Below are 17,545 nucleotides of genomic sequence, written 5' to 3'. Positions count from 1 at the left end.
GGGGGGGGAGGGATAAAGTAATAATAATTTCTAGATGATTTAGAACGCGTTTTTGATAATAAGAAAGCGTTCTTGATTTTAAATGTTCTTTTAAGCTGATCTCGTTCTGTTCTTCTCCGCTCCGTTCCAATATTTTTAAAAACGTGTTCTTTGCTTTCATGGTTATTTTTTTTGGAACGATTGGGTTGTTTTTGATAGTTCCATTCGTTCTTGCATGAAAGAACGACACCCGGCTCTAGGTGTAAAGTTTATAGCGAATAAGTAAAATAACCGGCAATCTTAAAATAATCAAGAAATTACTTTGCTTTCATATTTTCTTGAAAAAAGTAAGTGTTGATCTTCACTGCAGACTGCAGAGTGGTAACAAGAAATCAGCGGAATTGTCGTCTTTTTCTCTTTTTCTTCTTTTAAAAATAATTGCGGCATTGAACTTAACTTAAATTCTTCATGAACGAACGTCAAAATTTGTATTTAGAAATAAATCTTAAAATTTAACATTCTTACAAATTCCAGAAAGATGGAACAATTTTTTAAAATTTTATTGCGATTAAACTAAAAAAATCATATAAATATTTTAAATATTTATTTCTCGTATTACAGAATTGAACTTCAATATGAAAATTAGAACTTAAAGTAATCACAATACTACTTGCTGATGTGTATCAGGTACTTAAGATTACATATATTGTATAAAAAATATATATATAATACTTCAAATCATGTTTTGAATACTTATTTTCTAATATTATTTCAATGTTTTGTGAAAATGTACATTGTTTAGATTTTGACAGTGTAAAGATAGGTACTTTACGTTCGACTATTCTAACATTGTATAGATTGGTACAGTTAGTTCAACTCTTCTAACAGTGTACAGATAGGTACTGTAAGGTTAACTATTTAAACAGTGTATAGATAGGTATAGTTAGTTGAACTAGTTGTTGAACCAGTAGTAAAACTAGTAGTTGAACTAGAAGTTGAACTAGTAATTGAACTAGTAGTTGAACTAGTAGTTAAACTAGTAGTTGAACTAGTAGTTAAACTAGTAGTTGAACTAGTAGTTAAACTAGTAGTTCATCTTGAAGTTTAACTTGTAATTGAACTAGAAGTTGAACAATTATTTGAACTAGTAATTGAACTATAGTCTAGATAACTATTCATGAATCACTACCCTAAGATATCTAAATCGTTTTATTTTGTAAGATAATATTCCATTAATTTCTCTAGAAGTTTAAGGTATTTGATATTATATAAACTTTCTAATTAATAAACAGTAAAAGTTTAATAATGGCGGTGTACGCTTGTATTAATCAAATGTCAGAAATATTTTTACAAAAAAACACTTCTTACTTGGTTAGATAAACACCATTTCAAGATGATTGAAGAATGAATTTAAAGATTTTAATTCAATTGAAAAACAAGTTTGTAGCACCCAGACTTTATGCAGGTAATTATCTGATTAGATATGGTTAGTTTGTTTCACTTGATTGTCACAATAATCAAGTAAATATCAGAGGTTTAATAATGCACTTTTAAATCAAACCTTGATGTGTTGGGTTTAAGTGAGATCAGGTTTATAAAATTATGATATAAGTTAAATTTCTGACGTCAATTTAAAAGTTTCCATGCCTGATTTTAAGGTTTTAAATTCCTGAAATGAACCCTAGCTTAGATTCACCGACATAGGGTCGAACGATCTAAGTTCAAATGGCAAAGGGTCAAACAACATAGGGTAAAAGGACATAGGGTCAAATTAGAAACGTTAAAAATCCCAACAAAGCGCCAAACGACAAAGGGTAAAACAACATAGGGTCAATTAAAGTGAGAAAAACAGGCAAAATTCTAGTTAGACTATCTTTTGGTTAATTTGAACTATTTTTATGTTCATAAGAACTAGTAGAAACAGTGCTCAGCCCCCCCCCCCTAGCCTGTCCTAGCCACAGTGCTTGGCCCAGAAATTGTCTTAGCCTAACTGAATCCTGAAATTATACATAAAATATTATTTTACATCTTGACCCTTTGTCAGTTTACTCTTGTTGCATTATTGACTGTTTGTTGTTTGACCCTAGGTCGTTTTACCCTTTGTCGTTTGAACCTATGCATTTGACCCTAAGTCGTTTGACCCTATGTCAGTGAACCCTAGCTTAGACTTGCTAAACCTACACATATAGTTAAATTAGTTTTTAAATATAGCAATACTAGAAAAAAATGTTTTAAAAAGTTTTTGTCTCAAATATCGTTTTCCTTTCAAAGAATTAAAAACATGGATATTCTAATTTCTATCTCTTGACCATGAAAAAATATATAATAAAATATCGTAAAATCTAAAAAAATCTATTAAATGTTTTGAAATTTGATCTTTTGAGAACAAAAAGCATTAGCCTGAGTATTATCTCATTTCCGGACGCTTTTTAACGTGACACTGGCCCAACTTAGACTTGTTTGAAATAGTACATTGGCAATGATCATCCTGTTCCATCTGTTTTTTATTTTGGTTTTTAGGCTACAGACAAATCTGCGAAGCTTAATTCTTCAAAAAAGTTATTTTTCCACCAGTTTCCTTTTATAATAAATATTAATAACTTTATACTACAGAGTAAATTTAAAATAAAGCATACAATTTAGAAACTTTTAAAATTTATGGGAAGTTTCTTGAATGACAAAAAATATTAAAAGTTTAAAATGAGAGATAAGGATGCAAGCTTTAGAAAACTATTACTAATTTGTATAAACATTGATATTGATATTGATACACATTGATTCGCGCCAGTTTCTTTGTAAAATTTTAGCTGTTAACCCTTGCTCTTTAAGCTGCCATTTTTCTTTGTAAATCTCAAAACTAATAATTTCACGGATTTTTCCGTATCAGGCATTAGTAAATGTCAACATTTTTGCCTGGAAGATTTTTTAAAAATTAATTATCGACATTCGAGAGTATGAATCTTCGCCATACAGTCAAAAAAACCTGCGCCAATTAGGATTTTTTAAGTTAACATTTTTGAGAAGTAATTTTGTTCTCACTTTTTCAACATGCGTTGAGAAATTATCTACAATAAAATATTTCCTGTATCAAAAGGAAATTGTATTGAATTTAATCATATCTTTCATATTTAATGATCTAGACATTTTATAGAAATAAGGATTTTGCCAGAAACAATTCATTTAATTCATTAAAAAAATCTTTTAACCATAGCGCTTTTAAATTAAAGATTACAACAAAATAAACTAAATTAACTCAAGAATATTTTCTCAAACTATCTCACTTTCTGTGTAAGAAATGTATTAAAATAAACTAAATTAACTCAAGAATATTTTCTCAAACTATCTCACTTTCTGTGTAAGAAATGTATTAAAATAAACTAAATTTACTCAAGAATATTTTCTCAAACTATCTCACTTTCTGTGTAAGTAATGTATTAAATTTTTTGAGGCATTAAAAGTTACAAATCAGGAAAATCACTAAATAAGTCTTTTGTGTCTGAAAAATTGTTCAAATTGTTATCAAATATATCCAGTGGTTTTTAACCTGTATAGTGGAGGCTCAGTACTGTATACAGCAAAGGATTTTACTGTTTTGGATAATGTGTACGGCTCGTTTGCGTAATGCAGAAGCTCATGGCGGCCAGGGTGGCCCTTTCTTATAAAAGTTGTGTAGATTTTTGATTTCTACAAATTATGGATTTAGAATCTATGAGTATTTTCCGGGAAATGCCGGTTTCTTCCTAGAACCAGATAAAAATTTTACTTCTTATAATGTTGATTATCTATATTAAAGGAAAGACTTAGTCAAAATGTGATGAAGAATCTTAGAAAATTAATAAAAGGAAACTTGTAAGGTGTAAAAAAAAACTGTTAGTGTTAAAGATGCATAAAAATATATAAACACCTTCAAATATGTTTTATTTAACTGTACAGTATGTTTGCAATTGCAACATTAAGAATGTTAGACCTTAAATAAAAAAAAACTGTATGTCATGAAAATGATTCCACATTTTTTTCAAAATGTTTCCATTAATTTCCTTGAAATTGGAGGACTTCTGTTAATTTTATATAATTAGTGTTAAATTTCAATTCATAATTATTTGCAAAATTGTGGTATATATATATAAATATCATTCTAGCAGTAAAAAAATTCATTAATATTGAAAAATTTAAAGGATGTGAGTTGAAAGGAGATGAGAAATCAGAATGTTTGACTAAAAATCTATTTATTTAAACAGTTATTTTTTCTAAAATGTCTCCTCAGGTAAAATGAAGCAGAAAAAATCTGATATGGTCCTGATCAGCAGAAAACTGACACCTCTAAAGTAATTATTTTTTATAATATAATATAATACCAATCAATAGTTTCCAGCTTTTCACTTCTATGTTATTTTTCTAAGCATTGTTCAAGCATCTGTGTTTCTACTCCTCGCAACCAAACAAACAACCGCTAAAATATATATTGTTCAAACAGGTAATTATTTCAATAAAATTCAGATTTCATTAATTTACAATAAACAGAATTTTAAAATTAAAAAGATTTGTAAATAGGAGGACAGGGGCAGGAGGAGGTTTCTAATCATGTAAACAAAGTCGAAGAAAACAAGACATCTGGAGATTTACAAACTTCAGGTTTAATTCACTGATTTAACAACTTAACAGCTTATATTCACTGATTTACAAAATTCAGGTTTCATTTACTGATTTATCAACTTCAGGTTTAATTCACTGATTTATCAACTTCAGGTTTAATTCACTGATTTAACAACTTAACAGCTTATATTCACTGATTTACAAAATTCAGGTTTCATTTACTGATTTATCAACTTCAGGTTTAATTCACTGATTTATCAACTTCAGGTTTAATTCACTGATTTACAAACTTTAGGTTTAATTCACTGATTTATAAACTTTAGGTTTAATTCACTGATTTATCAACTTCAGGTTTAATTCACTGATTTACAAACTTTAGGTTTGATTCGCTGATTTTCCAAACTTTAGGTTTGATTTGCTGATTTTACAAACTTTAGGTTTGATTCTCTGATTTACAAACTTTAGGTTTGATTCACTGATTTACAAACTTTAGGTTTGATTCACTGATTTACAAACTTTAGGTTTGATTCACTGATTTACAAACTTTAGGTTTGATTCGCTGATTTACAAACTTCAAGTCAATTAATTCACTGATTCACAAAAAATATTTCTCATCCCTCTAGCTTTCCAAGTTTAAGGTTGGATCACACAGTCTGAGTTTAAAATATCAAAGATTTAAACCATCATGCTGCAAAGATATACAGATTAGAAAATGTGAGTTTGAGGCAAGTGATCAGTTTTTGGTTTATTGGTGCTTGTTCTAGATGGGCTGAATGAAGCACAGAAAGAACCAGTGGTGGTTGGAGATGATTATACTTTAAGAAATATGCTGAAGGTACAATAAATAAAATATTTAATTATAAGGTTTACTCCACCCAAACTTTAACCCATATCTGTGCAACCTGATTGTGTATCAGAATTATTATCAGAATTCAAAGGTTGAAATATCAAAGGATGACGACTATATGTTGATATGATTTATGTACAAAAATTGATGTTGGGACGTTTAAAAGATGGACATTTTATAGATAGACATTTTATAGATGAACATTTTAAAGATTTACATGTGATGGATATGAGATGTCATGGATAGGAAATTTCAAAAAAAAGAAGTGTCATAGATGGGCATTTCAGAGAAAGAACATATCATTAATATAACATTTTATGGATAGGAATTTTCAAGGATAGTACATTTTATAGAGTAGAATTATAAAATAAAACAAAATTATTTGATATTTTTTGTAAACTTTAAACTTTCATATAAAAGGGAGATAGATAAAGTAGGGAAAGTTAGAACAACTCATAGAACAGCTAGTAATTTACATTTTGCATGGGGAGACAGAGAAAGAAGAGAGAGACCAATTCTTACAAATTTAGTTTTTATAGTTATTCATCTTTAAGACCAAATTCTCTTTGTCAATAAATGTTCTAGGTATGAAATATCTTTACCAATATCATGTCATTTTAATAAAATGTCCATTCAATGAAATTGTCATATCAATAAAATTTCCTATCAATGGAATTGATATGTTCTGTCCACTGTGTTGTTTTTAAAAGTGCTAAAAACTGGCTAAGATAAAATTCCATATAATTAACTTGGATATCTTTTAGTCGATGGGTCGTGAAAAGCACGTGGACACTGCAGCAGATATGTTTAGATCACTCATGAGGAAATCCACAAGAAAGAAACCGTGGCAAGAAAGATTAAAATCGGATGGTCTGCTTCCTGGTTCAGAGGAAACTGAGGATGAGGACAAAGAGGATGAGGTGGAGGAGGGGGAGGTGGAGGAAGAAGAGGATGAGGAGGAGGAAGAGGATGAGGAGGAGGAGGAGAAGAAGAAGGAATACAAAAAGAATTTGAAGGTACAAAATATGTCTACCTTAAAAGTGTTTCAAACAGAGGTCCCAATAAAATATTTATTTAGTACCCTGCGTTGCCCCTGTCTATCAGTTTTCATTTTGTGCAGCTGCACATGGCAATTAGTCTTCGTGCAGGTTTCCATGAATCCTAATATTTCCCTCGATAGAAGCCCAACCTAGCCATAATTAAGGCTGACATTAGGCCTGACCATTGGTGCTCCTTCTGTGACTGGGTCTGATGTTAATCTCTGGTATCAACCATGTGGTGCTAAGGGTGGAGTTGTTGCTAGACCGTGAGAAGGAAACCAAAGAAGTCCAAAGCAAATACCACTATGGAGGAGCAGTTTGAAAAGTGTGGCTGGGAGAGCCTCACTCTGGATCAAAAGTGTGAGAAACTACAAGAGATCTTGGTCGATGCAAACACTGAAGTTTATGGGTGGTGGGGGGGGGGGGAGTAGGATAGACCATAAAAGGTCTGGAAGGTGGTCAGCATAAAAAACTCTGAGCTAGAAGGCAGGTAGTGGAGAGGAATATGAACAGGTTAATGTTATCCAGAACAAGGAAATAATAAAAAAATCTGCCCTGGTCAGATGCAGACCAGATGAAAAGAATGAGTTAGAGATTTAGCTATATAGAAAAGACTGGGATATTAAGATCACAGAAGACAGTATAGAGAACCAGTTTCAAAATTTAGCAAGGAGAGTAGAGAAAAAGAAAGGGGCATTAGCAGCAATTAAGGATTGTGATGGTAAGATAGTCACAGTTAAGGACACCATGATCACTGAGATGACCAAGGTCTTCATGGGTTGCACTTCAATGTTAACAACTGTTAAAAGAAGTGACAGTGTATTACTATATAGAATATGTACATTGCCAATTGTTTTCCAATTGTTATGTGCAAGCCTTAAAGCATTTTTGAATGTATATGCCTGGACCCTGAGTAGTGAGTATATAGCTTCAGTAAGACCTAAACCAACTATGGACGCTGATGTAGACATATTTTGATTTCTTTTCTTAATAGATGACACTCATGATTATATCTTTATGAAGTCATTATAAAAATTGTTCTAATCAATGTTAGATTGTTGCTACAATACTTCAATCTACATCAGTTAACCTCTCCTCCCCCTTTCATCTGTTGTAAAACTGTAAGAAAATCTATCAAGTATCACTTAAAGCATTTTTGAATGTATATGCCTGGACCCTGAGTAGTGAGTATAGCTTCAGCAAGACCTAAACCAACTATGGACTCTGATGTAGACATATTTTTCTTAAGAGATGACACTCGTAAAAGTATCTTTATGAAATCATTATATAAATAGTTCTAATCAATGTTAGATTGTTGCTACAATACTTCAATCTATAATTTCAGTTAAACTCTCCTCCCTCCTCTGTTGTTAAACTGTAAGAAAATCTATCAAGTATCACGATCTAAATAAAGAATCAAAGAAGAAACAGAACAGTTCTCCCTGCGGATCTGTACAGAACGTATTGTGAAAAAACTAGTTTTAGGAGCTGTTTACAGACTGACTACGCAGGCACAAGATTTCTCGCGTGAGAGTGAACAGTTTCTGTATTTAGTATATGTTTGTTTGTCTTGCAAGTGTAACCGTGCTAACCGTGCTTATAATTCTAGGATCACTGCGGTAATTATTTTCTTATATATATGTATGCTATCATTTGAGTATATTATGATTGATATTTGTAAATGTGTTTGTTGGTTCCTTGCCACAGTTTTTTAATGCCTGAGTGGATTATTTGTTGTATTCATATGATTTATCACTCAAAGCTTTTTCTGTGGGCTTATTAAACTTATTTTGATTGAAGTCTTCGAGAAATAAACGTTCTGAACCTTATTATTATCCTTTGTTATGGAGAGCGTTGAGAGGAGGAAGGCTTACAATCCAATCTTGAGAAATACCGCACGGTATATACATTAGGTCTTTAGGGAAATCGCTAAGTAGCGAAACACCACATCAGAGTGTGAATGTGTGTTAAAGGGTGAATGTAGAGATTGAAGGTTAGATTGAACCCTCAAGAGGGAAAAAGATGGCAAGAAAGAAAGAAAACAAAAATGAACATAAATCATGGCACAAATATTCACCCCTCCTTCATTTTTTTACTTTCAACATATCATACTCATCATAATCTGAAGTTTTCAGGAACCTGGACCAGACAGCCAGATATTTAGATCTCCTGGTTTCCTGGCACTGTAAAATCATAGAATTCATCAATGTGTTTTTAACCCTTGTATATAGGGTTGTTAATTGTTTTTGTAAACATTCGTTAAATGATCACTAAACGATCGTTTTGTTTTCTGAAAAAAACGATCGTTTTTAAAAACGACCCACTCGTTTTTATTAAAAGAATTTGCGACCGTTTTTTATGCGATTTAAAAAAAATTTTATTGACAATTATATTAACGATCGTCTACGAAGGGTCGTCATTAACAATCGGTAATGAAGGGTCATCATTAAAGACGTTAACAAAACGACAAACTTTATCAAAACAGTAGTTTTTGGAAAAAAAATTATATGCAACTTTATTGAATGTCTTACATGAAGTTTAACAGTTGTGGGGGAGTTAAAACTCCTTGATATTTTCTTAAAAACTACTCAATGATAAGTACATATGCCCTTCAGGTCGGTTTCCTCTCTTTGTTAACGATTGTTAACGAAGGGGTCGTCGTTAACAATTGTTAACGAAGGGTTGTCATCAATGATCGTTAACGAAACAATGAATTTTAAAAAACGATCGTTTTGAAAAATGAAAACGTTAACATCCCTACTTGTATATGTATTTACATGTGCCTAATAAACTATTTTTTTGTTTATTTATTTAAATTTAAACAAGGCCATTTCTCATCATACATCCATGCCTATTTAAAAAGTTTAAAGGAACAAAAGATATATTCTAGGTAGAATATATGTTATTCAGATCTGTTTGAATTACATTAACCTGCTGAGCCAAGCAGTCAGAAAGATAGACAGTAGTCACCCATAAAAGAGAGAGGATTTGTGATTACTAAAAATCAGTGAATCTAATGCCCATTAAACCCTGGTAAAGTCAACAAACACAAACAAACAAAAATTTGAAATAGAGATCAAAATCTGGAAGAAGAAGAAAAAACCTACAGAAGGGTAAACAATACAGGGATCTACCAAAGAGATAAATTAATCCAGAGGTTCTCACAGATCCCATAACACAAGAATAGCCCAGAGAATGGCCAAAATAAAGAAAAGTTGTGGAGATCAAAAGCAAAGCTAACCTCATCAGAACACCCTAGCTCAATGGATTATTTTCTGACAAAAGTTTAGAAATTGAAATTTGCCAGTGGAACTAGATCATCTATTTCAAAATATATGCTAAGCAAAATTATCAGGCTTGTTTAAAATGGAAACAGATCAACTCTGTCTATTGGTCAGTGTTTTAAAATTAGCCATTTGATGTATTCCCATTTTTACTATATAGAATATGTACATTTCCAATTGTTTTCCAATTGTTACACATGATCACTGAGATGGCCAAGTCTTCATGGGTCATACTTTAAGAATGTTCAAGTCCCATGGTCAACAACTGTTAAAAGAAGTGACAGTGTTTTGATTTTGAGTTAGGCATTTGATCTATGGCCATTTTTTACTATATAGAATTTGTACATTGCCGATTGTTTTTCCATTGTTACGCCCACGCCTTAAAGCGTTTTTGAATGTATATGCCTGAACCCTGAGTATAGCTTCAGTAAGGCCTAAAGCAACTATGGACACTGATGTAGACATATTTTGATTTATTTTCTTAATAGATGACACTTGTGTAAGTATTAAAATGAAATCATTATAAAAAATTGTTCATCTTTCATCTGTTGTTAAACTGTAAGAAAATCTATGAAGTATCACCATCTAAATAAAGAATCAAAGTAGAAACAGCTTATATATAGAGAGAGCAGTTTGAAACCGGTTATCACCTTTGTGGGAGGAGGGTTTCTATGGCCCACTTCATTATGGGTTCAGAAGTAGAAATTCAATGGTCAACTGTGTTTTCATGATCCTCCCAGTGTTATGGAATGTGAAAGAAAGCACCAGTCAATATCACTGGCATTCTGGGACATTGCGAAAGCCTATGATTCATTTGCCAGGAGCTGATCTATACGAAGCTCAGGAACATTGGCTTTGGGGGGATGGTGTTATCTCTCACAGGTTCAATGTACTAAAATGACTATGTGCAGATAAACTTAGTTAGATCTGTTATACTTCACACAAGTTGTCAAGCAAAGGTACAGCCTTTAACCATTGTTATTTGCGGTGTATATAACGCCTTTCTAGGGGAGGTTTTAGACAGCACCAAGCTTGCTGTCAACCTGGGGAAGGTAGTGGACAATCTGCTGCTCCTGCTATTAAAGACCCTTAAGAGTGGAATGAACAGGCTTCTCAGAATAATTCCACGATTCTGCATGGACATGCATATGAAGCCTGCAACCTTCCAAGACATATATACTAACTAAACTACCCAATGAGATTCTATGGAAGGTGGATATGTCTCAAATGAGGAAATATTGGTAGCAAAATATCTTGACATAACTATCCAGGTGCATGGTAGATCGATAAAGGGGTCTAAAAGATGGATATCATCTGTAAGGTCATCAACTATGCATTGCCATCATGAACTTGTCTAGGGGTGTTCTTGATCAGGCAATCCTAGCCATGAGACTATGGGAGTCATGTGCCATTCCAGTAATCTTGAATTGTGAGGAGGCTGTGAGTTTCAGTCAGAATCCTGGGTGAAGTCCTGGATAGAGATCAAAAGGGATGTGGGAGTAATTGTGGAGTTTGCAAGTAAGAAGGAGTTTCAGAAGGCAATGTTTGGAGATAGCAGTCAGCTTTGATATACAGACCATACCATAGTGATTGCAGCAATTCAGTTGTGGAAATAATTTCAGTTTTAAGGCTTAGTGAATGACTCTAGTATAAGCCTTTTGTAGGGTCAGGGCAGGTAATGCAGAGCTTGGAAATCGGTACAAGGAGCTGGGAAATAGGTGCGGGTGTGTCCATGTCTCTTGCCCCTATATGTTTAGCTAGAGTTTCATATGATCCTGGCTTGCCCACGTGTGGAGCCCAAGATTTGGGATTTTGGAGTTCCATATAAATGCTTACGCAATTCCAAATGCAATCCATTTTCTATTTAATCAATTAAATTAAATTAATATTTTTTGACAGTTTCAAACTACTGTGGTACCAAGATGGACTATCAGTATCCTAGGTGGCTTTTAGTGTGAATTTGTGCCCTGGCAGATGTCATTGGTCTGTACTTCAACAGTTGGCCACACTAGACTAGTGACATAACCAATTGGTACATTAATAGCTGTATCTTATGGTTTTTTTGATTAAGTCTCAGCCCTGACTTCTACAGAATGATGATTGATTGCTTGTTTGTTTTGTTTGTTCTGTGTCTAAATAAATCTAAGAGATACTGGATAAGCCACCTTGTTGATCTGTTTATTTTACTTTCAAGAGGTTATGGCTTCCAGGATACTCAACAAAATCCTATGCAACTCAACATTATATTTACATCAAATTTCCTTTCATAAAAATTGTGATCATGTGGCTGCTGGCCAAACAAACGTTAACAAACGATTTGAAAGTTCTACCAGAGTAAACATTTTGGAAACTGTTTGTGAAGTAAATCTAACATTTAAAGCATACAATATGTTTTACTTCTTATATTTTGGTAAAGACTCCAAAAAGCCAGAAAACTGCTGAAAAATAATGAAAATAAATAAAAACTTTATTTAAGTCAGAAAATTTCTTCCGATCTGGAGGGTTTGAGAAAATTCCTGGTTCAAAGAAGGAAGATGGGGAAAAAAATGACCTGACACTGGAGGTATTTATGACATGTATTATATGCAAGAGATTGAAGTTTGTTGAAATTTTTTTTCAATTTTTCTACACTGCAGCGCTGGAGCAGATGCCACCAGAGAGGAAAATAATTTCCAAAAGACACAAATTACTATTTTAAAGGGATGGATAAATCAGTGTCCTAATTATTTTAATTACTAACTTACTTTCCCTCCAGCAAGGGAATGTAACTTCCTTGGGCAACTGCCTTTGATAAAATAATTAGTGTCCTGATTACCTTCATTCCAATGTGATGGAATAATTAGTGACCTTTGTATTACCTTTCTTGTGATGGAGTAATTGGTATTGGGCTATAAATGAGCATTCCCTTTAGTGGCCTCCACTCCAGTGAGGGAGGGAAACCCTGGATGCCATGAGCCTCTGCTATGCAAACACAAGCCTCCCAGATTTGCTAGGCAGACCGAGCCTCCACTATGCAGACAATGCCTCTGCTATGCAGTAAAGGAGCCTCCACAATACAACACCTATTTTAAATCTTGGTTTTTATGTGCAATGAAAATTTTAAACAATTTTTTTATTTGATGTAGTGGCACAAGAATTTTACTAAAGATTAGAGTTATTTATTGATTGTCATGATTAGAAATATATATGGACTCATAAAGTGGTTTGTAAGATTTATACTTAAACTTTAAAGGAGATAACTAGAGAAATACTTCTGAAGTAAATTTGTTTTGTTTTATTGTATTCTTTGATTTAAACAGTACCTTTTTTTAAAAAAAAATTTTAAAATTTAAATAAATGATAAAAAATTTAATTTAAAATACAGAAAAGGTCATGCTTAAATCAATGATTATAAAAGATAAAATGAATTTCAATTCAAATGTTTTCTCTAAATATTATCCTTTTCATGCAAAAAAAGTATATAGTTTTATATCCCACTTTATGAGTCATAATTAGGCACTATCTATGATAATTAATAAATACTTCTCATCTTTGAGACACCTCTTATGCCACTATTTCAAAAAATTTGAAAAAATCTTTTATTTAAAACTAAAACAAAAATTTAACAAAGCCTCCTGTATTACACTTACACAGGCACATTTTCATGTATTGCACATGCTGATTTCTGCATGGTTGAGGCTTGGTCTGCCAAGCAAATTTGGGAGGCTAGTGTCTGCATATAGGGAAGGCTTATGGCGTCCTGGGGTTCCCTTACTCCTCCAGTGAAGGAGCAAACTTAAATCTCTCTATTTATACATTTAATTATTAATTATAATATTATAGATTTAATTTCAACAACATTCTAGTTACAAAACTACGTTAAAGCCGAACCGATTAAAAAAAGAAAGAAGAAAGATAAAAAAAGAAAGCCAGCAAAAAAACAGGTAATACACACACAATACATCTGATGAACAAATTTGACTCTTGAGAACACATTCTTGATGTTGATAATTGAATAAGAAATGTTACATTAAAGTTTAAACTGCTGAAAACAAATTTTACATCGACATTTTGAGTCAATTGGTTAGTTCAAAGAAATTGAGTTTTTGTCCCCAACTCTGATTTTCTAATCCTTACCTTTGCAACACAATGTCAAAGACTTAGATATTTCAAACCATGAATTCTTTTGGATCATATACTTAAAGTTTTAAATATCAAAATTATAAGGGATTAGAAAATTTGAGTTTCTGGCAAAGACTAAATTCCTTTTTTTGGTTTGAAAATTTAATCAGTTTGTTTAAAATATACATTTTCACTAATTTAGGAATATAATTCAAGTGATAAACTGATGAAGTAAAAAAAAAAACACCCTAAATGTGTTTATTTGGATTTTGAAAAATAAAAGATTTATCATAAATCTTTTTTCATGTTACATTTAGAATTCCGAGTAATGTACAGGGTTACCCACAAAGGATGAGACAGCAAAGACAACTTAAAACTCTTCCAATATGACGATCTTAAAGGAACAGACCGGCTATATGTAAGGTAGTTAAACTGAGCATGTAGTGTTGTGGACAAATTCTTTAGGATTCATTTGAGACCTTAAAAACGTTTCCACGATGTATAATTAGTAATTACTGAGTTTGAGTGCAAAATTGACTTTCAAAATCATGAATTTGGGTGAGTATGTTTTCAGAATCGGTTTTTTTAATTATTAAATAACGACGACGAAAAATATAGTAAAAATTCTATAGTAAACAAATTAGATGTTTAGGAACATATATTTCTCAAAAGAAATTTGTCAAAGAATCAAAGTTATAATTAATTATTTCCTTTTTCATCATTATATTGAATTTTTTATTTGCTATGAATTTGTTCGCAGATTTCTTCAAATTCTTCAAATGTCGTCTTTTTAATAAAATTTCCAGAAAATCTGCAGACAATCTTTGTGATTAAGGAGAGATTAAGAAACTAATAATTGAATAAGATTTTCGATGATAAGATTTAATTTTTATTTTCTCAACATGTTCCGGTAACAGCTTATTAGTTTACAGTTGAATTTCGTTCACATTTTTTGTCGTCGTAACTCGTAATTTAATAATTAGAAAAAAATTCTGAAAAAGTATCCTCCCAAAAGTACGATTTTGAACGTCGACTTTGTGCTCAAACTCAGGATATACAGACCTTTTAAAGTGTTATAGGTCTCAATTGAAAGAATTTGTCCACAACACTGCATACTCAGTTCAACTACCTTACATAGCCGGTCTGTACCTTTAAGTTTAAATAAAGTCTTCTGTCTTGAATGTAGTCTGTAAAAGGCTTATTTCATGATTTGGAAAAGAAAGAAAGAAGTTTATAGTTTATTCTATGTGGGTAACCCTGTAAAGAATATTTTGTCTATACAACACAACTCTGATCAAACTGTAAATGGAAAATTACGCATCAACTATTGGTCTTACTTCTAGATTCAGATGTTTTAAAGGATCATATTTGGGAAAAATTTGAGAGATTTTTGCAAGCTTCATCAGAGCCCAAAACTTAAGACAGGGTATCGTTATGAAAACCAGTTTTGGAACCGGGTTTCATGAATGTTGTTTGGGGGTTTTGTGGATATCAATATTTTTGTGATGAACTATTATTTTATTTAGTTTCTTCATATTCTCCATTTTTTAAATCTCTTAAATCAATATCTATACAAATGTTAAGACCCCAATAAGGAAACTTGAGACCTTTGTTCAACGATGCTCTGCTAAATTTCCGACTCTGTGTACACTGTACAGAACGTACACCTTTGTTTCTTGAAATAATGTCCACTTTTGTTGACTCTGTTCAAACCACAGACTACCCAGGCTGCTCATAAACTCTACCTGGATAGGCTGAGCAGGCCTATAATGTCCCAGCACACCATGCTACGATTCCATGTAATGTTTTTTGACTGACATCTCACAGCCACTTGTTGCATTCAGGGGTTAAGTTTTACAACTTTTAAAGAAATACTCCCATTTTAAACATAAGACATAACTTTTCAGAATATTGTCGCTTTTTAAAGATTTTGCATTTCCTATTCAAAGGATCCTTAAATATCCCAATATAGATGCCTCCTGATTGGTCGTGTACAGTTGTTGACTTTAAAAGTCACTATAATAAAACAAAGAGATCTGAAATGGATATTTCTTAACATTTATTTAAAAAAACGATATTGGTTTAAAATATTTGCATAAGACAAGTTTAAAATTGGTTGGTTTAGAAAATAACAAAGGAATACATGATGAATATTTGTGGGCAATTCATGGGAGTGTTGTAGAGCTTCATGTTGGTGGAGCAGATCAACAGGAACTTGGAACAACAGGGCTTATCCAACCTAGTAGGCAGAAATCGCGGCTTTATCATGCTGGTTTTTGAGTGATTATGTTGTCTCTGGAATGCATGATGAACTGGGAACCCTTGGGTAAGCACGCCTGCTGCTAGCTGAATATCTGCGTCATCATCATGAAGGAGTCAAGTGGCTCCCTGTGTTGGAGCTGTTAATAGCTCAACTCTCCTATTTCAGAAACCCCAAATATGGGCACAGTTTCCACGGAAGTTACGTTAAGTAACGTTATTTAACGTAACAATGCACGTATAGTTGTGTACATGAACCTAACTTTTACGTCAATGAACCATTAACATTTAAGCAGCTTTTACAAAAGAAACCCAAAATATGGGCATAGTTTCCACAGAAGTTACGTTAAGTAACGTTAATTAACGTAACACAAAGTATGGTTCTGTGGATGAACCAAACTATATGTTAATGAACCCTAAATATGGAAGCAGCTTTCACAAAAGTTAGGTTGAGTAATGTTATTTTACGTAACAATGACAATATGTTTACAAGAAACCAAAATTTGATTTTTATCAATCCAAAATATATGCTCATTTTTCACCAAAGTTACGTTGAATAACATTATTCGACGTACCAAAGAACAAAACCAAACGCATAAGTACTTACCTAATGTTCTGATGAGAACACATATGTTCTTACCTATTGTTTTGTAGAGCACTATAGTACTTACCTATTAATATGTAGGAAACACTTTGTACTAAACTTGTGATGTAAAAAATACTTTGTACTTGCCTGTGTTCTATAGAGAACACTATGTTGAGAACACATTGGTACTATTTTTTAGTTGCATATTTGCTTATCATTCAGAAAATACTGTACAAAAGATATTAATATGCTCAGTTATATTGAGGAAAAGGATAAAAATATACCAACAAATAAATAGTAAATATAAAAAATCACGGTACTTCTACTAAACATATTTAACATCAAATTCAGTGATAGTTAATTATTTCTGTTAAATTCTTGCTTCCAGCTTTTGTTGATTGTTGATTATACTTGTTTAATTATCCCATGTGACATTTGTTCGAAATTTAACAAACATAATGACGCATAAAAAAAAACTTCGTTTTTTTGTTCTTCTGCTGCAGCTGATGTGAGGTAGACTGTAACTTATGTGTTTGTCGGTATGTGACTCGCAAGTAACTGGTGACCTGGTCTGGTGAATAAAATGAGTGACCGCCCTGACTCAACACTCAACAGTAGGCGGACACGGTACCTATAAGGCTACCGGGTGTCCCACGAAACATGACAGTTGGTAAATACCCAGCTAGCCAAATTGCGTAGATAGCGTGGTCGCATATTATTTTGGTTCTAATTGCCCAATTAATTCACAAATTTGCATATGACTAGATTTCAAATTAGTGTAAATATCTAATTTTTCTAAAGAAAATATTTTATAACCCAGCTTTAAGTAAAAATATCATGAATTTGTGAAGATGTG

General features: G+C 32.3%; 1 protein-coding gene across 5 annotated transcripts; it reads left to right on the top strand.

The window, feature by feature from the left end:
• Positions 1 to 580: 580 nt before the first annotated feature.
• On the top strand, positions 581 to 14,139 carry LOC111714121 (ABC transporter F family member 4). Of its 5 annotated transcripts, none has more exons than XM_023489165.1 (9): positions 581 to 666; positions 4,244 to 4,304; positions 4,380 to 4,453; positions 4,531 to 4,611; positions 5,337 to 5,407; positions 6,184 to 6,435; positions 12,220 to 12,306; positions 13,589 to 13,666; positions 14,047 to 14,139. In XM_023489165.1, exons 2-9 carry the CDS (start codon positions 4,249 to 4,251, stop codon positions 14,077 to 14,079), a joined length of 732 nt encoding a protein of 243 aa, XP_023344933.1. In that variant the 5' UTR covers positions 581 to 666; positions 4,244 to 4,248; the 3' UTR covers positions 14,080 to 14,139. The 5 variants fall into 5 exon arrangements, with proteins under 5 accessions (XP_023344933.1, XP_023344935.1, XP_023344936.1 ...); XM_023489167.1 differs by lacking the exon at positions 581 to 666 and adding an exon at positions 848 to 878; XM_023489164.1 differs by lacking the exon at positions 581 to 666 and adding an exon at positions 1,358 to 1,444.
• The last annotated feature ends 3,406 nt before the right edge of the window (positions 14,140 to 17,545 follow it).

This window comes from Eurytemora carolleeae, unplaced genomic scaffold (genome assembly GCF_000591075.1).
Source record: "Eurytemora carolleeae unplaced genomic scaffold, Eaff_2.0 scaffold1499, whole genome shotgun sequence".
Lineage (NCBI taxonomy): Eukaryota > Metazoa > Arthropoda > Copepoda > Calanoida > Temoridae > Eurytemora > Eurytemora carolleeae.
This window is presented reverse-complemented; position numbering and strand designations above follow the sequence as displayed.